Source organism: Leucoraja erinacea, unplaced genomic scaffold (genome assembly GCF_028641065.1).
Source record: "Leucoraja erinacea ecotype New England unplaced genomic scaffold, Leri_hhj_1 Leri_109S, whole genome shotgun sequence".
Lineage (NCBI taxonomy): Eukaryota > Metazoa > Chordata > Chondrichthyes > Rajiformes > Rajidae > Leucoraja > Leucoraja erinaceus.
In genome coordinates, this window is record NW_026575341.1 from 302963 (window position 1) to 328045 (window position 25083).

At 49.0% G+C, this 25083-nt stretch overlaps 1 protein-coding gene and 1 pseudogene across 1 annotated transcript; one reads left to right on the forward strand and one right to left on the reverse strand.

Annotated features, from left to right (window-relative positions):
• Positions 1 to 1600: 1600 nt before the first annotated feature.
• LOC129715292 (tubulin alpha chain-like) lies at positions 1601 to 5394 on the forward strand. The gene is made up of 4 exons (XM_055665153.1): positions 1601 to 1835; positions 1981 to 2129; positions 3460 to 4140; positions 5073 to 5394. The coding sequence occupies exons 1-4, from the start codon at positions 1715 to 1717 to the stop codon at positions 5367 to 5369; spliced, it is 1248 nt and encodes a 415-aa protein (XP_055521128.1). The 5' UTR covers positions 1601 to 1714; the 3' UTR covers positions 5370 to 5394.
• A 12718-nt stretch (positions 5395 to 18112) lies between these two features.
• On the reverse strand, positions 18113 to 24862 carry LOC129715295 (zinc finger protein 271-like; annotated as a pseudogene).
• Positions 24863 to 25083: the final 221 nt, after the last annotated feature.

Consider the following 25083-nt stretch of genomic DNA (forward strand, 5'->3'; position numbering starts at 1 on the left):
TTATGATACATTGACCTTTAGCAGTCAGAGTAATATATATGGAAGTTGGGAGGTCATGTTGCAGATGCACAACTCGTTGGTAACAGCATTTAGAATATTGTGCCCTGTTGTTGGGCACCATGTTATAGGAAAGATATGTTCAAGCTTGAAAGGGTTCAGAAACGATTTACGAGGATGTTGTATTGTATTGTATTGTATTGTATTGTATTCAATTAATTGTCATTCTCTCATATTAGAGACAACGAAATGAATGTTCCTTACAGTCAAGTATCATTAAATAATAAAGAAATGATAAATAAATAAAACATATTGAAATTAAAAAAGCACAAGCACAGAAGTCCAGGACACAACATAACCATCAATCAATCAATCAATCAATCAATCAATCAATCAATCAATCAATCAATCAATCAATCAATCAATCAATCAATCAATCAATCAATCAATCAATCAATCAGTCAGTCAATCAATCAATCAAACAATCAATCAATCAATCAATCAATCAATCAATCAATCAATCAATCAATCAATCAATCAATCAATCAATCAATCAACCAACCAATCAATCAATCAATCAATCGAACAAACAAACAATCAAACTATCAAACTATCAAACTATCAATCAATCACATGGACTGAGCTCTGGCAGGCTGAACCACAGCGCATCAAGCTTTGAACATGTTTTTCTTCCAACCCTCGAGTACTGATCAAGCCTTTCTGTTGTGCGAGATAAAGGGATTATCAGTTTTTCGTGATTTGTTTTTGGATGGTTGTTTTATCTCCTTTGAACAACTCCAATAAATATAATCTACCTAACTCACATTTTATTTTAGGTATTTACAATTTAGACATTTTTTTTAATCTGTTGTCAAGATTTGAGACTTTCGACGTCCGGATTAATTCATTACTGAATTAGAAGGGTCAGGACCTTAAACGTCACCCATTCCTTCTCTCAAGAGATGCTGCCTGTCCCGCTGAGCTACTCCAGCTTTTTACGTTAATCTTAATGTAACACTCTCTTTTTGGTGGGCTGATGTTGCGACGATTGGACGTTGGGAGGGTCCGTGTTGACGCGACTATTGAAACGCCCAATGCTCCTCGGTTGTGACGCCGAGATGCCGACGGTTCTTTGCACCGTTCGAAGAACAGGTCGCCTCTGTTGCGTCACTCGAGCTGAGAATCAATCGGCGTTCTCTTTGCCTTTGGCTCCGCGTTCCAGGGGTCGCTGGCGGCCAATCACAGCGCGGCCCGGGTGTATGAACGTTCTATTGGGGCGGGGTATAAAAGGGAAGCGTTCGGCGAATGCGGCACATTGTCTGGAGCTGAGAGACTGGAAGGGATATCATGGTGGGTGATCCCGGGGCTGGGCGGCGGGCGTCGTGTGAAACCGGTGATGGGGAGAGCCGGGATAACACGAGATAACCGGGAACGAAGGCCCATGGGTGCGGAGTGTTTCCGCGGTGACCACGCTGGGTAAAGGCGTTGATCCGGTCGCACACTGAGCGTGGCGTGGGGGAAATGTTAGCACTCGGAACCAATATTCGTGGGAATAACACAATCATCCCTTCCCCTTTCCTCCACCGATCCACCCCCCCTTTCTCTCTTACTCCAGCGTGAGTGTATCTCCATCCACATCGGCCAGGCCGGAGTACAGGTCGGCAACGCTTGCTGGGAGCTCTATTGCCTGGAGCACGGGATCCAGCCGGATGGACAGATGCCGAGCGACAAGACCATCGGGGGTGGCGACGACTCCTTCAACACCTTCTTCAGCGAGACGGGGGCGGGCAAGCACGTTCCCCGGGCCGTGTTCCTTGATCTGGAGCCCACGGTGATCGGTAAGCTGAAACCGGGGTGTGTCCTGACATGTTTGGCCTTGTCTGAAACCTTCCGCGCGGCGTTTGCCGATGGGCGTGTGATGCTTAATGAACCAATTTCTTAATGAACTTGTCCATTCTCCGTTTTCTGTTTGCTCTCCTGTAGATGAAGTGCGGACCGGCACATATCGGCAGCTCTTCCATCCCGAGCAGCTCATCACCGGCAAGGAGGACGCGGCCAACAACTACGCCCGGGGCCACTGCTCCATCGGCAAGGAGATCGTCGACCTGGTCCTGGATCGCATCCGGAAGCTGGTAGGTTGTGGAACCGAATCCAAGCGTGATCCAGCGCCCGTTATTCAACAATCTGGTGATCCTAGTTCGCCCGTGGCCCGCAGTTCTGTAATGGTTCAGCGTTCATGATGCAGCTTAGCGATCCTCACCCGACTGGATCCCCGTTCACGTCTCCTCCCCGCGCCCACAGAGTCATATAGCGATAGAGTTGTGCAGCGTGGAAACAAGCCATCGACCCACACCGATGCATCTACTCTGGTCCCACCTGTCCGCGTTCGGTCCATATCCCTCCAAACCTATCATATCCATGTACATAGCAGTTTAAATGTTTCTTAAACGTTGCCATAGTACCTGCATCAACTACCTCTTCTGGCAGCTCGTTCGATACACAGTCCGCCTTTTGTGCAAAAGGGTATCTCTCGGATTCCTATTCAACCACCCCCCTCCCCAATCTCTCACACCCCCCCCCCCCACCCCCTCTCGACCCCGTCCCCTCTCACCAAGTATCTCTGTCCTCTGGTTTGCTATTTTCCCAAATCCGCCTCCCTGCTCATGTACGCAAATCATTTTGCTATGAATCGTTGGCTGATCTATCTTCCTCTCTTAAATCCATCAACCTGCTTTCTCCCCATTAAGAAGATTGAAGGGGGATCTTATAGAAACTTACACAATTCTTAAGGGGTTGGACAGGCTAGATGCAGGAAGATTGTTCCCGATGTTGTCAAAGTCCAGAACAAGGGGTCACAGTTTAAGGATAAAGGGGAAGTATTTCAGGACCGAGATGAAAAAATTATTTTACACACCACAGGGTATTTTTAAAAAAGTTCAAATTTTAACTTGGATATCTGTTTATTTTACAGTGGTGAATCTGTGAAATTCTCTGCCACAGAAGGTAGTTGAGGCCATTTCATTGGCTATATTTAAGAGGGGGTTAGATGTGGCCCTTGTGGCTAAAAGTATCAGGGGATATGGAGATAAGGCATGTACAGGATACTGAGTTGGATGATCAACCATGATCATATTGACTGTTGGTGCAGGCTCGAAGGGCCGAATAGCCTACTCCTGCATTTATTTTCTATGTTTCTATGTAAACCTCGATCAGATTCTTGCCACACGGCCAAACGGCTACACAACCGTGCTGACTATCCCTAATCCGCCTATGTCCATCTACATGCATTCACAACCCGTCCTCAGATACTCCCTCGCATCTTTCCGACCACAAATGTTTAACTAAAACCACTAATGTTAGGCTCCATCCACCTCTCCAGAGGGTCAGTTTACCCCCTGTAACATCCACACTCACCCCACACCTTTCCCCCTTCTCAATGCTCTCCACTTTATCTGCCCACAGGCCGACCAGTGTACCGGACTGCAGGGGTTCCTCATCTTCCACAGTTTCGGGGGCGGCACCGGCTCGGGCTTCACCTCCCTCCTCATGGAGAGACTGTCCGTCGACTACGGCAAGAAATCCAAGCTGGAGTTTTCCATCTACCCGGCGCCGCAGATCTCCACCGCCGTGGTCGAGCCCTACAACGCGGTGCTGGTCACCCACTGCACCCTGGAGCACTCCGACTGCTCCTTCATGCTGGACAACGAGGCCATTTACGACATCTGCCGGCGGAACCTGGACATCGAGCGCCCCACCTACACCAACCTCAACCGTCTGCTGGGGCAGGTAGTGTCGTCCATCACCGCCTCGCTGCGCTTCGACGGCGCCCTCAACGTGGACCTGCTCGAGTTCCAGACCAACCTGGTCCCCTACCCGCGCATTCACTTCCCGCTGGTGACCTACGCGCCCCTGATCTCGGCTGAGAAGGCTTACCACGAGCAACTGTCCGTGTCGGAAATCACCAACGCCTGTTTCGAGCCGGCCAACCAGATGCTCAAATGCGACCCCCGCCAGGGCAAATACATGGCGTGCTGCATGTTGTACCGTGGGGACGTGGTGCCCAAGGACGTCAACGCCTCTATCGCCACCATCAAGACCAAGCGCTCCATCCAGTTCGTGGACTGGTGCCCGACCGGGTTCAAGGTAGGAGGAGGTTGTGCAGAAATCCACGCGGCAGAAGCTTGACCCAAATACTAGTCTCGCACTGGGCTGTGAAATCTACCACAGCCAGTCCACGATTGCAGAAACCAGGAGATGTTCTTTCCAAACCGAGGGCCCTGGGTTCTTAACATCCAGGGAACCATTGAAGGTTTCTAGGAGATTTCTGTCCAATGGGTCACGCCGGCATTTTGATAACTAGCAGGGGTTTCCCTCATTTAAAGGCGCAAATCTTCTTTTTTTTTAGACCACGACCAGTAACATTCGGCCCATTGGGTCCATGCTGACCCTCCCACACTGATCTGTTTTGTAGTAAATGGCTATTATGTTCTGTGTGCTGAAGCAAAGCAGTAATTTCATTGTCTTATCAGGGACACATGACAATAAACTCACTTGAAGTTGAAGTTGAACCAGTAATTCCATTCTCTCCTGTCACTTGAGGGGGGATCTTTTAGAAAATAACTTACAAAATTCTTAAGGGGTTGGACAGGCTAGATGCAGGAAGATTGTTCCCGATGTTGGGGAAGTCCAGAACAAGGGGTCACAGTATAAGGATAAGGGGGAAATATTTTAGGACCTAGATGGGAAAAACGTTTTTCTCAGAGAGAGTGGTGAATCTCTGGAAATCTCTGCCACAGAAGGTAGTTGAGGTCAGTTCATTGGCTATATTTTAGAGGGTGTTAGACGTGGCCCTTGTGGCTTAATGGATCAGGGGGCATGGAGAGAAGGCAGATACAGGATACTGAGTTGGATGAACAGCCATGATCATATTAAATGGCGGTGCAGGCTCGAAGGGCAGAATGGCCTACTCCTGCACCTATTTTCTATGTGTCTATGTTTCCACCTCCGTCCCGTTAATATGGATCCTCTCAATGTGCCTGCAAACGAACTAAACGCTGTTTCCCTCTCCCCCGCAGGTGGGCATCAACTACCAGCCCCCGACGGTGGTGCCGGGGGGCGACCTGGCCAAGGTGCAACGCGCCGTCTGCATGCTGAGCAACACCACCGCCGTCTCCATGGCCTGGACACGCATGAACCTCAAGTTCGACAAGATGTACGCCAAGCGGGCCTTTGTCCACTGGTACGTGGGAGAGGGGCTGGAGGAAGGAGAGTTCCAGGACGCGCGGGAGGACATGGCGTCGCTGGAGAAGGATTACGAGGAAGTGGGTATCGATTCTGCGGATCTGGACAAGAAGGCCGAAGAGGAAGAGTGAATATCCAGAAAGACTCGTTTATTTTTATTAATAATGTTATAAATATAATTTATGAAATGTAATAAACGTAATAAATCTATTTTAAATTCAATTCGTCTTCCCTCCTACTTAAGGCTATAATTTCGCTTGAGACTTTGGACTTTTATTTCAGCGTGCGAGCAGGCCATTCGCCCCAATGAATTCGCGCTGACCAGTACACTGTTCCCGGTACACTGGCACTATCCTACACACTAGGGACATTATATATATTATAGGAAGCCAATTAACCTGCAACAATGTTTATTTCTGGAGTGTGGGAGAGGAAATCGGAGCATCCGGAGAAAACTGGTGGTGTGTGAGGCAGCAACTCTAACGCAGTGCCACTTTGCCACCGAGAGACAGAGCCAAATAGATATTGTACCATAGTGCATGGAAATTGTCAACTTGTCAATGCCGACAACATTTTCCACCTAACCCACTCTCATTGTCCCACATGTTGGCTGAGACCAGAAGGATATCCGGTCACCGTGTAAGAATAAGAGGAGACCATTTAGGACTGAGATGAGGAGAAACATTTCCAGCCAGAGAGTTGTGAATCTGTGGAATTCTCTGCCACAGAAGGCCAATTCACTGGATGTATTCAAGAGAGAGTTGGATATGGGTCTTAAAGCTAACGGAATCAAGGAATATGTGGGGAAAGCAGGATCGCGTGCTAATTTATGATGATCAGCCGTGATCATATTGAATGGCGGTGCTGGTTCGTTGAGCCGAATGGCCTGCTTCTGCACTAATTTCTATGTTTCTACGTGAGTTTTCTAATCACACTGCAAAGACAGGCAGGTTTGCAGGTTAATTAGTTTGGTGTAAATTGATCCCAGTGGCAGGCGAAAAGGCGTAAGAGTTTGCAGGAAATCGGCTTGGTTTAAATGTAAAACATGGAGAGAAACTTGGAACATCGCAGAAATGACAAGTAATCGGCACACTTTTTTATGCCCCTGTCCCACTTAGGAAACCTGAACGGAAACCTCTGGAGAATTTGCGCCCCACCCAAGGTTTCCGTGCTGCTCCCGGAGGTTTTTGTCAGTCTTCCTATCTGCTTCCACTACTTGCAACCTCCGGTAACCACCTGCAACCTCCGGCAACCACCTGCAACCTCTGGCAACCACCTGCAACCTCCGGGAACCGCACGGAAACCTTGGGCGGGGCGTAAAGTCTCCAGAGGATTCCGTTCCGGTTTCCAAAATGGGATAGGGGCATTAGGAGACAGGTGGGGGGAAGGATGAGAGGAACGGAGGGAACAGCCTTGGGATGGGGAGAGGGAAGGAGTGAGGGAGGTTTGAGATAGAAAGAGGAGGGAACAGCTGGAAGGGAGAGGGATGGAGAGAGAGGGGGAAATGAGGGGAAAAGAAGACGGGGTGGAGCGGAGGAGAAGAAAAAGAGAGAGAGAGAGAGAGAGAGAGAGAGAGAGAGCGAGAGAGCGAGAGCGAGAGAGAGAGAGAGAGAGAGAGAGAGAGAGAGAGAGAGAGAGAGAGAGAGGTGGAGATCGAGAGAGCAAAACAGAGAGAGGTGGAGAACGGGGGGAGAGGGAGAGAGAGGGACATTCTCATTCCTGTGTCTACCTGAAGAGCGCCTATCCATGACGCGGTGTGCCAGCAGGCTGGAGGAGTGGGCAAAGGCCTTGCCACAGAGCGGGCAGGTGAAGGGGCGCTGGCCTGTGTGGACTCACCGGTGCTCCAGCAGGTGGTCAAGGCGGGTGAAGCCTTTGCCACAGGATGGGCAAGGGAAGGGACGCTCACCGCTGTGGGCACACCGGTGCTGCCACAGGCGGGTGAAACCCTTGCCACACTCAGCGCACTCAAAGGGTCTCTCTCTGGTGTGTATCCGCTGGTGCTCCCTCAGCCCCCGTGCTCTCTTGAAACGCTTGCCGCAGTGGGAGCAGCTGCTCGCCGGCGTGAGCCCGCCGGTGCTGCTGTAACCCCCGCGAGCTGTCAAACGCCTCACCGCAGTACTGGCAGTCGTAGGGGCTAGCCACCAGTGTGGACGCGCTGGTGAGACAGGGTGTGGGAGGCCATGTCAATGCGCTCTCCACACACCGGGCTGGGGAAGGGGCAGCCGACGGTGTTCTCCAGCTGGTGGGACAGGAGCTTGGAGGGGCTTATGAAGCCCTTGCCGCACTGGGCGCAGTTGAAGGGGCGCTCGCCGGTGTGTGTGTGCGCTGGTAATCCAGCAGGTGATTGGACTGAGTGAAGTCCTTGCCACAGTCGCTACAGGTGTAGGGCCGCTCCCCGGTGTGCAGGCGCCTGTGTCCCCTTCTGGGTCGTGGACGACTTGAAGCGTTTGCCGCAGTCGGAACAGGTGAAAGGTCGCTCACTGCTGTGCACCTGCGAGTGGACCCGCAGCCACGACAACCGGGCAAAGCTCTTACCGCAGGTGGAGCAGCCGAAGGGCTTCTCGCCCGTGTGAAGCCGCCGGTGGATCTCCAGCAACCACACACGTCACACTCATAATGCTTCACCTTGTTGTGCCCCGTCATGTGGTCCCTCCACTGAAGTTCAGCCCCTCGAAGCTCAGCACGCACACCGAGGAGATGGGGAGCTCGCCGCCACCCTGGCCGCCCTCAATGGCAGCTCACGTACTCGTCTCTCTGTCCACAGCAATGGCTCCTAAACCCTGCAGGAGGGGAACACAGAGGGTCAACAAGCTGGTAAACGGGACATTACTAAAGGGTAAACATTACTAGTGCTTAAAGGGCAGAAGGGGAAAACGGGGGGGGAGGTGAGTGTGGAGGGCTGAGCGGGGGGGGGGGGTCAGTAGGGGGGCTGAGGGGGGACGTGTGCGGATCAAGGAGTTTGGGGGAGAGGGGGAAGTGGGGGAGGGCAGGGGTTGAGGGGTGAGTGAGGGGTGATTGGGGGGTGGGGGGGGGTGAGTGGGAAGGTGGTGAGTGGGGGGAGGGGTGATTGGGAAGACAGGGGGGTGGGGTTGTGAGTGGGGTGAGGGGATGGTTGGGGGGTGAGGGATGAGTGGGTGGTGTCACCGCCAATCCGAGTGGGATTGCCAGGCCCGCCACCTGCCATTGTGAAGGCACGTGGGGGGCGGTATGCATAATGGGAAGAAGGTCACACGGTGCTGGAGTCACAGCGGGTCGGGCAGCTTCTGTGGAGAGAGGGACTGCGTGACGTTTCGGGTCGAGATCCTCCTTCAGTCTGATGGGCGGGGAAGAGATAAGGAAGTGTAAGGAGTAAAAACAGAGCAAAGGGAATGTAGTTCAAGGAAAATGTAGAATAGATCGTTGTTAGTTGTGAGAAGGTAACATAGAAAATAGGTGCAGGAGTAGGCCATTTGGTCCGAGTTCCATTCACTATGATCATGGCTGATCATCCACATATCCCTTGTCCTCCCATATCCCTTGATACCGCTAGTCTAAGAGCTAAATCTAACTTTAAAATCTCCAGTAAATAAGCGAGTTCTGTATTCCGACTGCACATGCCCAGGTCATACATAGGTCATTTGCTATAAACACCTCGGCGGCTGTGCTGCTGCGTGTGTGCAGACCTGCGTTTTGTTCCTGGTCGGGTTTGAACCTGGGTCTGCGGCTATGAAGTTGCTGCTGGGCCATCCACATCCCCTCCTGGGTGTCCTGTTCGTGTCCGGGGTGGGCTTGTGATGGCACCGGCCCGGGGCAGTCCTGGGTACAGGGGTGTTGGGGGGAGGCGCTGGCTCCAGTTCGGCTGTGCCTATCCCTCCGGGTTGGGCGACAGCCCTGGACTGGCGGGGCACCAGCCCGGAGCACTGGATGCCCCGGACTTGCAGCCGGTGCGGAGGGGTGGTCACTAGCTCCGGTTTCGCTCTGCTCCGGCTCCCGGGGGGTGGGCATATTCCCCAGCGGCCTGAGGACCGCCTGCTGAGCCTCTCTCCTTGTCTAGTAGCGGTCGGTTGCCCCCCTCGGTGTCGGTGGGTGCCGAGCGCCGGTCATCGGTGCTGATGCACACGGGGTGCTTCAGTGGCTCAGCGGTTCAGGCAACATCTCTGGAGAAGGGTCTCGACCCGAATCATCACCCATTCCTTTTCGCCGGGGATGATGCCTGAAATAAATTTTCATCAGGCGAGAAATAGTATTGGATAGGCTAATTGGACTGAAGGATGATAAATCCCCTGGGCCTGGTGGTCTGCATCCCAGGATCCTCACGGAGGTGGCTCTAGAAATAGTGGACGCATTGGTGATCATTTTCCAATATTCAATAGATTCAGGATCAGTTCCTGTGGATTGGAGAATAGCTAATGTTATCCTACTTTTCAAGAAAGGAGCGAGAGAGAAAACGGGGAATTACAGACCAGTTAGCCTGACTTCGGTGGTGGGAAAGATGCTGGAGTCAATTATTAAAGAGGTAATAATGGGGCATTTGGGTAGCAGTAAAATGATTAGTCCAAGTCAACATGGATTTAAAAAATATATTTTTTATTTATTAGAAGTGAGTACAATGCATTGGTACAAAAATGATGTTAAGATATTACATTCTCTATACAACTTCTCTTTTTGTTTTTAAAGAGAGAAGTGAGAAAGGAGAGAAGAAAAAGAGGTTGTGTAAAGTGAAGAATAGATTAGTGAGCGTGGGTGAAAAACCAATAAAGAAAAAGTGAAAGATAAGGAATAATTGAAGTGGGAAAGCAGGAGGGAGATTATTCCATTGCCACAGTGAGATGATTTTTTTTAAATATTCTAAATTATCTTTCACCCATACCTGAAACTGTTGGTTTTCATGAAACTATGTCACCACATGAATCCAAGAAATCAATAAATGGGGACCAACTCCTTAAGAATAGGTTGTGGCGTCTCCTAAGGGTCGTCCCATTATACTGCCGAACCCCTCGGCACAGGAGTGGTGCAGTCCGGAGGCGGTCCTTAGCCGGAGGGTATAAAAGGCAGGGTTTGGGTGCCATCTTTTCCTGGTTTCGTCTTCCCCTGAACCGGGAGGATTTAAAGTAAAGTGCTTCTCAAACTTCGGACTACTTGCCTCGTTTTGAGACCCACGCACTACAAGGTCTTGTTTGTCTATTAGGAGGAGTCTCATTTCTTCCAAAGGTGCCGTGTCCAGCATACTACTGATCCACGTTTTAAATGTTGGTATATTAGCATTTTTCCAAAATTTAAGTATACGTTTTCTTGCTGTTATTAACCCATAATTGAAAAATGAGTTTTGGTGTGTATTTAATTTGTTCCCATCTCCACTTACTCCAAATGTAATCATTTCAGTGTTAGGTTCCATTTTTGTCTTAAATAGCTTTGAGAATATATCAAATATATCGCACCAAAATTTATAAAGTTTTGAACAAGAGACAAATGAGTGCGTAATATTGGCATTTTGAGAAAGACATTTATCACAAATGGGAGAAATATTTGGATAAAATGTATTCAACCTAGTTTTGAAATAATATAATCTATGTAATATTTTAAATTGAATTAAGTTATGTCTAGCATTGATCGAACATTTATGTATATGTATCAAATGTTTTTCCCATGTTTCTTTTGAAATTTTTATCATTAATTATTTTTCCCAGTCTTCTCCAATTGCCTCTGTTGATGGTAATTACATATTTAAAATACTGTTATACAAGTATGATATTAATTTTGTTGACTCCGCATTCATATTCATTACTTCTTCCAGTGGGTCTAAAATTATACTTTGGAATCTTGGTACATATTTCTTCATAAAGTCACATACCTGTAGGTATTTAAAATATGATTGTTATTCAATTTAAATTTTGATTTTAGTTGTTGAAAAGATAATAAATTTCCCAATTCATACAAATCACCTACCTTATTAATTCCCACTTTTTCCCATTGTTTATATATTTTATCCATACCAGATGGTTTAAATACTGGGTTATTCACTATTGGTGTTAACGCTGATAAATTTGATAATTTTAAAGATAATTTTATTTGTTTCCAGATTCGTATTGTATTTTGTGTAATTGGATTCTTCGTATATAACATATTATTCAGCTTTATTGGGGGAAATGATCGCCCCCCCCCCCCCCCCCCCCCTACCTCTTTCGGTTTGCACAAGTGATTTCTTTTAATTCTATGTGCTTTATAATCCCAAATAAAATTAAAAATAGTCGAGTCTAATTTTTTTTTAAGTGTTTTGGTATATATATGGGCATAGATTGTAATAAAAATATTATTTGTGGTAGCGCTATCATTTTTATAGCGTTTATTCTGCCAATTAGTGACAGTGGAATCTTCCTTACTCTCAGAGGGAAAAGCTTATCCACGTCAACTCTGTCTATCCCTCTCATCATTTTAAAGACCTCTATCAAGTCCCCCCTTAACTTTCTGTGCTCCACAGAATACAGCCCTAACTTGTTCAACCTTTCTCTGTAACTTAGCTGCTGAAACCCAGGCAACATTCTAGTAAATCTCCTCTGTACTCTCTCTATTTTGTAGAAATAGAAATACTCTCTCTATTTTGCAAAATCATTTTGCTATGAATGCTAACATATCATTTGCTTTTTTCACTGCCTGCTGCACCTGCATGCCTACTTTCAATGACTGGTGTACCATGACACCCAGGTCTCGTTGCATCTTCCCTTTTCCTAATCGGCCACCATTCAAATAACAGTCTACTTTCCTGGTTTTGCCACCAAAGTGGATAAGCTCACATTTATCCACATTATACTGCATCTTCCATGCATTTGCCCACTCACCCAACCTATCCAAGTCGCCTTGCAGCCTCCTAGCATCCTCCTCACAGCTCACACTGCCCCCCAGCTTCATGTCATCCGCAAACTTGGAGATGTTGCATTGTCAATTCCCCTGTCAAAATCATTAATATACAGTATATTGTGAATAGCTGGGGTCCCAGCCTTGTGGTACCCCACTAGTCACTGCCTGCCTTTCTGAAAAGGACCCGTTTACTCCTATTCTTTGCTTCCTGTCTGCCAGCCAGTTCTCTATCCACATCAATATTGAACCCCCAATACCGTGTGCCTTATGTTTGTATACTAATCTCTTATGTGGGACCTTGTCGAAAGCCTTCTGAAAGTCCCGATATAACACATCCACTGGTTCTCCCTTATCCACCTTACTAATTACATCCTCGAAAAATTCTATAAGATTCGTCAGACATGATTTACCTTTCATAAATCCATGCTGACTTTGTCCAAAGAATTCACCACTTTCCAAATGTGCTGGTATCCCATCTTTAATAACCAACTCCAGAATATTCCCCACCTCCGATGTTAGACTAACTGGTCTGTAATTCCCCGTTTTCTCTCTCCCTCCCTTTTTAAAAAGTGGGGTTACATTAGCTACCCTCCAGTCTTCAGAAACTACTCCAGAATCTAAAGTGTTTTGAAAAATTATCACTAATGCATCCACTATTTCTGCGGCTACTTCCTTATGTACGCAGGGATGCAAATTATCTGGCCCTGGGGATTTATCGGCTTTTAATCCATTCAATTTACGTAACACCACTTCCCAGCTAACCTGGATTTCACTCAGTTCCTCCATCTCATTTAACTCCCGGTGTCTTGATATTTCCGGCAGATTATTTATGTCTTCCTTAGTGAAGACAGCACCAAAGTAGTTATTCAATTGGTCTGCCATGTCCTTGTTCCCTATGATCAATTTGCCTGTTTCTGACTGCAAGGAACCTACATTTGTTTTAGCTAATCTTTTCCTCTTCACATATCTATAAAAACGTTTGCAGTCAGTTTTTATGTTCCCTGCCAGATTAAAATAGTGATGATTTGTTAATTCATCATGGCTGAAGCAGGTGGGCTCACTTCTGACTCTACTTTACTGTGGACAATTAAACAGGTAAAGTAAACTTTCTTTATTAACAATGAATGACCCAGAGAAAGGAGAATGTTACTCCTGGAAGTTCATAGAGTTACAGCATGGAAACAGTCCAGCAAGGAAACAGGCCTTCCTTCGGCCAAACTTGCCCACACCGACCAACATGCCCCGTATACACTAGTTTTACCTCGACCAACATGCCCCATCTACACTAGTCCCACACCGACCAACATGCCCCATCTGCACTAGTCCCACCCCGACCGACATGCCCTATCTACACTGAATACGGGTGCTGTCTGTACGGAGTTTGCGCGTTCTCCCCGTGACCTGCGTGGGTTTTTTCCGGGTGCTCCGTTTCCTTCTGCATTCCAAAGACCTTCTGTAAAATTGTCCCTAATGTGTGTAGGATGGAGCTAGTGTACGGGGTGATCACTAGTCGGCAATGACTCGTTGGGCCAAAGGGCCTGTTTCCGCTCAGTATCTCTAAAATCTTAACAATACCTGGTGACTTGGCCTCCACCGCCCTCTGTGGCAATGAATTCCACAGATTCACCACCCTCCGGCTAAAGAAATTCCTCCTCATCTCCTTTCTAAAGGCATGGGTGGGAAAGGCAGAGAGGGTGAGGGGCCAGACGCGGGCATGTGGGACTAGCTTCGATAGGCATGGCTGTGTGTTTCTATGCTGTGGGACTGACGGGGCTCAACAGGGTAGTAGTTTGATGCTTCAGCCTGCAGCAACCCAGGAGAACTGTGTTCCAGATGCTTCATTAGTTTGATATTCTGCACATCGATCGGGAGGCGATGAAATCTCCCATTAACATGCAGCCACCAGAGCAGTGTACACACAGTGATGACAAACGCTGTCTTTGGCGAGGAGGCTGAGGAGAGGAGACCACGCAATACGCTTGAGAGGTAGAGACCAAAGAAGGAGATGTCAGGCAAGCTGATTCAGTGCGATGCTTGCAGTATGTGGGAGGTCAAGGACACCGCTGGTGCCTCTGGCTGCTACAAATGCAAAAAATGCATCCAGGTAGAGCTCCTGAAGGGCCGTGTTGGGGAACTGGAGAAGCAAGTGGATGACCTCCGGTTCGTACGAGAAACGGAGTCGTTCCTCGACGTCCTACAGTACGATTGTTACACCTAAGGTACTGGAAGAGAGAAGGTGGGAGACAGTGAGAAAGGGAGGGAAGCATGGGATGCCAACGTCCCCGGGTGATGTACCTCTTGTAAACAGGTTCATCCGCTTAGAAGCTGTTGGGACAGAAGACGTGAGCGGCGGACTGGCCTGTGATGCGAATAGGGCTGTTGAGCCAAAACCAAAAAGGCCTAAGGCAGGCAAGGCCATTGTAGTGGGAGACTCCATCGTGAGAGGTACGGACAGGGGTTTCTGCGGCAACAGACGGGATGCGAGGATGGTGTGCTGCCTTCCCGGTGCCAGGATCCAGGATGTCACGGACAGAGTGCAGAAAATCCTCAAGGACGAAGGTGAACATCTGGAAGTGGTAGTACATGTCGGCACAAACGATGTCGGAAAGAAGGGGATGAATATTCTGCAGCGTGACTTTAGAGAGCTCGGAAAAATGTTGAAAAGCAGGACCTCCAGGGTTGTTATCTCCGGTTTGCTTCCAGTTCCCCGTGCTGGCGAGAGCAGGCACAGGGAGATACGGAACCTGAACGTGTGGCTGAGGAACTGGTGCACGGGGCAGGGATTTAGATTCTTAGATCACTGGGATCTGTTTTGGGGTAAGGGGGAACTGTACAAAAGGGACGGATTGCATCTTAACAGGTGTGGGACCAGCATTCTGGCAGGCAGGTTTGCCACTGCTACACGGGTGGCTTTAAACTGAATAAGGGGGGTGGGGTGTTGAATGGGACAGTGGAGGATGGAGTTAAAGGGAAAGGGTTTCTTAAATGTGTGAGCGTAGAGACCGAATGGTGTAAAATGAGGGTAGAAGAAATAGGTAGCAAGGTGAAAAGTAAAAGTGGCAGGCAGACAAAACCAGGGCAAAAATCAAAAAGGGCCACTTTTCAACATAATTGTATAAGGGGTAAGAGTGTTGTAAAAACACGCCTGAAGGCTTTGTGTCTCAATGCAAGGAGCATTCGTAATAAGGTGGATGAGTTGAATGTGCAGATAGCTATTAATGACTATGATATAGTTGGGATCACGGAGACATGGCTCCAGGGTGACCAAGGCTGGGAGCTGAACATCCAGGGATATTCAATATTCAGGAGGGATAGACAGAAAGGAAAAGGAGGTGGGGTAGCGTTACTGATTAGAGAGGGGATTAATGCAATGGAAAGGAAGGACATTAGTTTGGAGGATGTGGAATCGGTATGGGTAGAGCTGCAAAACACTAAGGGGCAGAAAACGCTGGTGGGTGTTGTGTACAGGCCACCTAACAGTAGTAGTGAAGTTGGAGATGGTATCAAACAGGAAATTAGAAATGCGTGCGACAAAGGCAAAACGGTTATAATGGGTGACTTCAATCTACATATAGATTGGGTGAATCAAATTGGCAGGGGTGCTGAGGAAGAGGATTTTTTGGAATGTATGCGGGATAGTTATCTAAATCAACATGTAGAGGAACCAACGAGAGAGCAGGCTATTTTAGACTGGGTATTGAGTAATGAGGAAGGGTTAGTTAGCAATCATGTTGTACGTGCCCCCTTGGGCAAGAGTGACCATAATATGGTTGAGTTCTTCATTAGGATGGAGAGTGACATTGTTAATTCAGAAACAATGGTTCTGAACTTAAAGAAAGGTAACTTTGAGGGTATGAGATGTGAATTGGCCAAGATTGACTGGCAATTAATTCTAAAAGGGTTGACGGTGGATATGCAATGGAGACATTTAAAGACTGCATGGATGAACTACAAAAATTGTTCATCCCAGTTTGGCAAAAGAATAAATCAGGGAAGGTAGTACATCCATGGATAACAAGAGAAATCAGGGATAGTATCAAAGCGAAGGATGATGCGTACAAATTAGCCAGAAAAAGCAGCATACCGGAGGACTGGGAGAAATTCAAAGACCTGCAGAGGAGGACAAAGGGCTTAATTAGGAAAGGGAAAATAGATTATGAAAGAAAACTGGCAGGGAACATAAAAACTGACTGCAAACGTTTTTATAGATATGTGAAAAGAAAGAGATTAGTTAAAACAAATGTAGGTCCCTTGCAGTCAGAAACAGGTGAGTTGATCATGGGGAACAAGGACATGGCGGACCAATTGAATAACTACTTTGGTTCCGTCTTCACTAAGGAAGACATAAATAATTTGCCGGAAATAGCAGGGGACCGCGGGTCAAAGGAGTTGGAGGAATTGAGTGAAATCCAGGTTAGCCGGGAAGTGGTGTTGGGTAAATTGAATGGATTAAAGGCCGATAAATCCCCAGGGCCAGATAGGCTGCATCCCAGAGTACTTAAGGAAGTAGCTCCAGAAATAGTGGATGCATTAGTAATAATCTTTCAAAACTCTTTAGATTCTGGAGTAGTTCCTGAAGATTGGCGGGTAGCAAACGTAACCCCACTTTTTAAGAAGGGAGGGAGAGAGAAAATGGGGAATTACAGACCAGTTAGTCTAACATCGGTAGTGGGGAAACTGCTAGAGTCAGTTATTAAAGATGGGATAGCAGCACATTTGGAAAGTGGTGAAATCATTGGACAAAGTCAGCATGGATTTACGAAAGGTAAATCATGTCTGACGAATCTTATAGAATTTTTCGAGGATGTAACTAGTAGCGTGGATAGGGGAGAACCAGTGGATGTGGTGTATCTGGACTTCCAGAAGGCTTTCGACAAGGTCCCACATAAGAGGTTAGTATACAAACTTAAAGCACAAGGCATTGGGGGTTCAGTATTGATGTGGATAGAGAACTGGCTGGCAAACAGGAAGCAAAGAGTAGGAGTAAACGGGTCCTTTTCACAATGGCAGGCAGTGACTAGTGGGGTACCCCAAGGTTCAGTACTTGGACCCCAGCTATTTACAATATATATTAATGATCTGGATGAGGGAATTGAAGGCAATATCTCCAAGTTTGCGGATGACACTAAGCTGGGGGGCAGTGTTAGCTGTGAGGAGGATGCTAGGAGACTGCAGGGTGACTTGGATAGACTGGGTGAGTGGGCAAATGTTTCGCAGATGCAGTATAATGTGGATAAATGTGAGGTTATCCATTTTGGTGTCAAAAACAGGAAAGCAGACTATTATCTAAATGGTGGCCGATTGGGAAAGGGGGAGATGCAGCGAGACCTGGGTGTCATGGTACACCAGTCATTGAAGGTAGGCATGCAGGTGCAGCAGGCAGTAAAGAAAGCGAATGGTATGTTAGCTTTCATTGCAAAAGGATTTGAGTATAGGAGCAGAGAGGTTCTACTGCAGTTGTACAGGGTCTTGGTGAGACCACACCTGGAGTATTGCGTACAGTTTTGGTCTCCAAATCTGAGGAAGGACATTATTGCCATAGAGGGAGTGCAGAGACGGTTCACCAGACTGATTCCTGGGATGTCAGGACTGTCTTATGAAGAAAAACTGGATAGACTTGGTTTATACTCTCTAGAATTTAGAAGATTGAGAGGGGATCTTATAGAAACTTATAAAATTCTTAAGGGTTTGGACAGGCTAGATGCAGGAAAGTCCAGGACAAGGGGTCACAGCTTAAGGATAAAGGGGAAATCCTTTAAAACCAAGATGAGAAGAACTTTTTTCACACAGAGAGTGGTGAATCTCTGGAACTCTCTGCCACAGAGGGTAGTTGAGGCCAGTTCATTGGCTATATTTAAGAGGGAGTTAAGATGTGGCCCTTGTGGCTAAGGGGATCAGGGGGTATGGAGAGAAGGCAGGTACGGGATACTGAGTTGGATGATCAGCCATGATCATATTGAATGGCGGTGCAGGCTCGAAGGGCCGAATGGCCTACTCCTGCACCTAATTTCTATGTTTCTAATAAGTGCAATATCCAGTGCAGAACTGTGCAAGATTGTTTTGCAGAAAGCCTGGGGCAGCATGGACGAGAGGGGCCGAAGGGCCTGTCACTGGGCAAGGTGATGACCGATGCTGTTTGTGTGGATTTTGCTCGCTTCCCCTTCCGTGGTGGACAGGATGCGGTTCGGGGCAGGAGAGACGAGCTCAGCCGTCCAAGCCTCAATCCAAGCTCAGCCTTCTTCCCGCGCATCCTAGCCCCGATGGGCCAAGTGCCGCCGCCTTCCTCTACGGACAACAACCGAGGGAAAAAACACAGATGAAACCTCTTCCAACCACCCGTATCCCTCAGGGAATGCCCCTGTCCTGTCTTTGAAATCAAGCCGTCACAATTGTGCACGATCAGTCAGCATTATCCTTTTTTTTTAATATATTGACGAAAGCTGATCAAGTTCAAGTTCAAATTTATTGTCACATCCACCAATTAAGGTACAGTGATATTTGAGTTACCATACAGCCATACTAAGTAAAAAGCAACAAGACACACAGCCACATAAAATAAAATCTAACATAAACATCCACCACAGCGGAATCCACATTCCTCACTGTGATGGAAGCTAATAAAGTTCAATCATCTTCCCCTTTTGTTCACCCGTGGTCGGGGCTGGTGAACCCTCCGCAGTTGCCGCTCGCTGCCGACACACTACATAAAAGTCCCTTTAAACTTCCATGATCCAAAGGCATTCTCATGAAGAAGGCCTATGCTTGGACAGCTATCCAGCCAGAAGATGTGAAAGCATTGCGGGAGTTTGCGATATTTCTTAGAAGTATGAAAGAAATGACTACCCTCTTAGACCACATGCAAGAAATGAATGGTGTTAGCAATATGAAAATGATCACTCTAAAACTGCCCTATAGACTTAGAGAAAAGATAAAGCTGGTCTGTTAGAGCAAAATGAGAATGGAGAGGTCATGCTTCCTGATCTGGTGAAATTCAGAGAAAAGGAAGGTTCATGTCAAATTTACGCTATGGGAATATTCAAGATCCTAAACCAATCACAACTGTCAAAGGTTCTACCTTTACTTAAACAAAAGAGCAGGACCTAAGGGAAGTCGTTTTGTTTCCGCTGTAAATACCTGCAGAAACGAAACGGCAAAAGGAAGAAGATACATCTACTGTTAAGCCAAGACGGTTCTGCTCATCATCCAGCGAGAAGAAGACAGAGGAATTACAAAGAGATGGCCCACGAGGGAAGGGAAGGGGGGGCTGTCGATGACTGATCAGCTCGGACCTTGCATCCCATCTCAAGATTGGACACCACATTCTTGACAGGGCCAAGGAGTGCTCGTAATAGGAACACTTCTCCATCCGTTTCTCACCACGAATGGCCGACCTGCTGAGTTCTACCGGCACTTTGGAGGGGAATGGACAGGTGACGTGTCGGGTCTGGACCTTTCTTTGGACTGATGGAGTCGGGGGAGAAAGCTGGAAAAAAGAGATGGGGTTGGGACAGATTCCAGGACTTGATTAGGAGGGGGGAGTTTCCTTAATTTGGAGAATTCAATGTTCATGTCATTGGGCTGTAAGCTATGAGGTGCTGTTCCTCCAGATTGCGTGTCACCTCACTCTGGCAATGTAGGGGGCCCAGGACAGAAACATCAGTGTGGGAGTGGGAAGGGGAGTTAAAATGGTTGGCAACCGGGAGATCCAGCAGGTCTTGGAGGACAGAGCACATGTGTACGGTGAAATGCACGCCTAGTCCTGATACAATAGACATTAAACAAGAGACAATAGGTGCAGGAGTAGGCCATTTGGCCCTTGAACCAGCACCACCATTCAATGTGATCATGGCTGATCATCCACAATCAGTACCCCGTTCCTGCCTTCTCCCCATATCCCCTGACTCCACTATCTTTAAGACCCCTATCTGGCTCTCGCTTGAAAGTATCCAGAGAACCGGCCTCCAGGCAGAAAATTCCACAACTCACTGTGTTAAAAAGTGTTTCCTCATCTACGTTCTAAATGGCTTCCCCTTATTCTTAAACTGTGGCCCCCGGTTCTGGATTCCGCCAACATCGGGAACATGTTTCCTGCCTCTAGCGTGTCCAAACCCTTAATAATCCTATATGTTTCAATGTGATGCCCTCTCATCCTTCTAAACTCCAGAGTGCACAAGCCCAGCTGCTCCATTCTCTCAGCATATGACTTCCCCATCCCAGGAATTAACCTTGTAAACCTACGCTGCACTCCCTCAATAGCAAAAATGTCCTTCCTCAAATCAAGGGACCAAAACTGTACACAATACTCCAGGTGTGGTCTCACTAGGATCCTATACAACTGCAGAAGGACCTCTTTGCTCCTATACTCAACTGCTCTTGTTATGAAGACCAACATGCCATTCGCTTTATTCACTGCCTGCTGTACCTGCATGCTTACTTTCAGTCACTGATGAACAAGGGCCCCCAGATCCCGTTGCACTTCCACATTTCCCAACTTGACAGCATTTAGATAATAATCTGCCTTCCTGTTTCTGCTACCAAAGTGGATAACCTCACATTTATCCACATTAAACTGCGTCTGCTATGCATCTGCCCACTCCCCCAACTTGTCCAAGTCGCCCTGCATTCTCATAGCATCCTCCTCACAGTTTACACTGCCACCCAGCTTTGGCTCATCTGCAAATTTGCTAATGTTACTTTTAAATCTCTTCATTGATGTATATTGTAAATAGCTGCGGTCCCAGCACCGAGCCTTGCGGTACCCCACTAGTCACTGCCTGCCATTCTGAAAGGGACCCGTTAATCCCTACTCTTTGTTTCCTGTCTGCCAATCACTTCTCTATCCATGTCAGCACTCTACCCCAATACCCTATGCCCTAATTTTGCCCACTAATCTCCCATGTGGAACCTTATCAAATGCTTTCTGAAAGTCCTGGTGCACTATGTCCACTGGCTCTCCCTTGTCCATATTCCTAGTGACATCCTCAAATAAATTCAAGATTAGTCAAGCGTGATTTCCCCTTTGTAAATCCATGCTGACGCGGACCGATCCTGTTACTGCTATCCAACTGTGTGGCTATTTCATCTTTTATAATTGACTCCAGGATCTTCCCCACCACCGATGTCATGCAAACTGGTCTATAATTCCCTGTTTTCACTCTCCCACCTTTCTTAAAAAGTGCAATAACATTAGCTCCCCTCCAATCCATAGGAACTGATCCTGAGTCTATAGAACATTGGAAAATGATCACCAATGCGTCCACAATTTCTAGAGCCACTTGCTTAAGTAACCTGGGATGCAAGCCATCAGGCCCTGTGGGATTTATCAGCCTGCAGTCCCATCAGTCTATCCAACACCATTTCCTGCGTAATGTGGATTTCCTTCATTCCTCCATCACCCCAGATCCTCTGGCCACACGTACATCAGGAAGATTGTTTGTGTCCTCCTTAGTGAAGGCAGATCCAAAGTACCTGTTCAACTCATCTGCCATTTCCTTGTTCCCCATAATAAATTCACCTTTTTCCACCTTCAACAGTCCAACTTTGGTCTTGACTAATGTTTTCCTCTTCACAAACCTAAAGAAGGAACAGCAGATGCTGGTTTACAAAGAGAGACACAATCTCCTGGAGTAACTTGCAAGTCTGGAGAGCATGGACAGGCAACATTCTAGGTCAGGACTCTTCTTCAGACTGCTTGGTGTGGGGGTGGAGAAAGTTGGAAAGGAGAGGTGGGAGTGGTCGCCTTAGATTCCCTTCCCTCTACAGATGCGGCCTGACCCACTGAGTTCCTCCACCGCTTTAGAGGGAATGGACAGACAATGTTTTGAGTCAGGACCCTTCTTCAGACTGATTGGAGAGGGTGGGGGTAGGAAGCTGGAAAAGAGAGATGGGGGCTGGACAAAGCCTGGCAAGTGACAGGTGGACACAAAATGCTGGAGTAACTCAGCGGGACAGGCAGCATCTCTAGAGAGAAGGAATGGGTGACGTTTCAGGTTGAGACCCTTCTTCAGAAGTGATAGGTGGGTATAGGTGAGGGAGACACAAGATACTGCAGATGCTGGAATCTTGCATAGAACACAATTTAGTTAGATGCACAGAATCTCTTGCACAGAATCTCTTTTAAGGTAAAGGGGAAAAGATTTAAAAGGAAACTTTGAGTCTGTGACTATCCCAAGAAACAGTAGGACAGTTGCATGGATAGGACAAGTTTGGAGGTATATGGACCAAACACAGGCAGGTGTGACTACAATAGCTGGGACATGTTGATCGGTGTGGGCAAGTTGGGCCGAAGGGCCTGTTTCCACAATATAACTAACACAAAGTACTGGAGTAACTCAGCGGGTCAGGCAGCATCTGTGCAGAACATGTATAGGTGACATTCGCAGAGTGCTGGAGTAACTCAGCGGATCAGGCAACATCTCTGGAGGACATGGATAGGTGACATTTCAGAGTGCTGGAGTAACTCAGCGGGACAGGCAGCATCTCTGGAGAGAAGGAATGGGTGACACTGAAGATGGGTCTCAACCCTGAAACGTTACCCATTCCTTCCAGCATTTTGTGTCTACCTAAACAGTGCCTATCCACGTGGCGGTGTGCCAGCAGGCTGGAGGAGCGGGCAAAGGCCTTACTGCAGAGCGGGCAAGTGAAGGGGCGTTGGCCGGTATGGACTTGTTGGTGCTCCAGCTGGTGGTCAAGCCGGGTGAAACCCTTGCCACACTCAGTGCACACAAAGGGCCTCTCTCCGGTGTGTATCCGCTGGTGCTCCCGCAGCCCCCTTGCTCACATCACAGTGGGTGCAGCTGCTCGCTGGCGTGGGTTCGCCGGTGCTGCCGCAACGCCCGCGAGCTGTCAAACGCCTCACCACAGTACAGGCAGTCGTAGGGCTGGCGACTGGTGTGCACGCGCTGGTGAGACAGAACATGGGAGGCCATGGCAAAGCGCTCTCCACACACTGGGTTGGAGACGGGACGGTCGCCAGCGTGCCCCCGCTGGTGAGACAGCATCTTGTAGGAGGTGGTGAAGCCCTTGCCACATTGGGTGCAGGTGTAGGAGTGCTCACCAGTGTGGGTGCGCTGGTGCTTCAGCAGGTGACTGGATTGGGTGAAGCCCTTGCCACACTGCGTGCAGGTGTAGGGGCGCTCGCCGGTGTGGGTGTGCTGGTGGTTCAGCAGATGGGTGGAGCGGGTGAAGCCCTTGCCGCACTGGGCGCAGGTAAAGGGGCGCTCGCAGGTGTGGGTGCGCTGGTGCTTCAGCAGGCTGCTGGACTGAGTGAAGCCCTTGCCGCACTGGGCGCAGGTGTAGGGGCGCTCGCCGTTGTGGGTGCGCTGGTGGGACAGCAGCCCAGTGGAGCGGGTGAAGCCCTTGCCACACTGGGCGCAGGTATGGGGGCGCTCACCGGTGTGGATGCACTGGTGGGACAGCAGACTGGTGGAGTGTGTGAAGCCTTTGCCGCACTGGGTGCAGGTGTAGGGGCGCTCGCCGGTGTGGGTGCGCTGGTGGGACAGCAGGCTGTCAGAGCGGGCGAAGCCCTTGCCGCACTGGGCGCAGGTGTGGGGGCGCTCGCCGGTGTGGGTGCGCTGGTGGGACAGCAGGCCGCTGGAGTGGGTGAAGCCCTTGCCGCACTGGGCGCAGGTGTAGGGGCGCTCGCCGGTGTGGGTGCGCTGGTGCACAGCAGGCTGTCGGAGCGGGTGAAGCCCTTGCCGCAGTCGCTGCAGGTGTAGGGCCGCTCCCCGGTGTGGGTGCGCTGGTGGGACAGCAGTCTGGTGGACTGGGTGAAGCCCTTACCGCACTGGGTGCAGGTGTAGGGACGCTCGCCGGTGTGGGTGCGTTGATGCCCCAGCAGGTTTCTGACGCGGGTGAAGTCCTTGCCGCATTCGCTGCAGGTATAGGGCCGCTCCCCGGTGTGCAGGCGCCTGTGCACCTTCAGGTCCGGCGACGACTTGAAGCCTTTTCCGCAGTCAGAGCAGGTGAAGGGCCGCTCACTGCTGTGCACCCGCCGGTGCTCCTGCAACCCATACAACTGGGTAAAGCTCTTGCCACAGGTGGAGCAGCCATAGGGCTTCTCGCCCGTGTGCACCCGCCGGTGCACCTTCAGGTTATTCAAAATCTTGAAGCTCTTGCCGCAGTCGGAGCAGGTGAAGGGCCTCTCGCCGGAGTGCACGCGGTTGTGCCGCTGCAGGTTTTCATAGCGGGAGAAGCTCTTGCCGCACTCCGAGCAGTCGAAGGGGCGTTCTCCCGTGTGCACCCGCTGGTGGATCTCCAGCAGGCTCGGGCTCTGCCAGGCCTTGCCACACACGTCACACTCATAACGCTTCTCCTTGTTGTGCCCCGTCATGTGGTCCTCCATCGAAGCTCAGCCCGCACACCGAACCGATGGGTGGGGGGGCTCACCGGCACCCTGACCGCCCTCAATGGCCGCTCACGTCCCCGTCTCTCCGTCCACAGCAACGGCTCCTAAACCCTGCAGGAGGGGAACACAGAGGGTCAACAAGCTGGCAAACAGGACATTACTAGCACATATTGGGTGCGTTTATGGCGGAGGAAACCGTTATATAATTCTGCGCGGCACAGTGGCGCAGCGGTACAGTTGCTGCCTCACCGCCAGAGACCCGGGTACGATCCTGACTATGGGTGCTGTCTGTGTGGAGTTTGCACGTTCTCCCCTTGACCTGCGTGGGTTTTTACTCTGGGTGCTCCGGTATCCTCCAACATTTCAAAGACATTCAGGGTTGTAGATTCATCAGCCTCTGCAAAATTGTTAAATTGTTTCTAATGTGTGTAGGATAGTGCTAGTGTACGGGGTGACGCTGGTCGGCGCGGACTCCACAGGCCAAAAGAACTGTTTCCGCGCTGCATCTCTAAACTAAACTAAACCAAAGAAGGGTCTCGACCCAAAATCCCATTCATTCTCTCCACAGATGCTGCCTGTCCCTCTGAGTTACTCCAGCACTTTGTGTTTATCTTCTCCGCAGATGCTGCCTGACCTGCTGAGTTACTCCAGCACTCTCTCTCTGT

What these genes read in the sequence shown, in the direction of transcription:
- LOC129715292 (XM_055665153.1), top strand. Translation starts at nt 1,715, where the DNA reads ATGCCGAGCGACAAGACCATCGGGGGTGGCGACGACTCCTTCAACACC. An exon ending in TCTGGAGCCCACGGTGATCG is followed by an intron (nt 1,836 to 1,980) that starts GTAAGCTGAAAC and finishes GCTCTCCTGTAG; the next exon opens with ATGAAGTGCGGACCGGCACA. An exon ending in TGGATCGCATCCGGAAGCTG is followed by an intron (nt 2,130 to 3,459) that starts GTAGGTTGTGGA and finishes ATCTGCCCACAG; the next exon opens with GCCGACCAGTGTACCGGACT.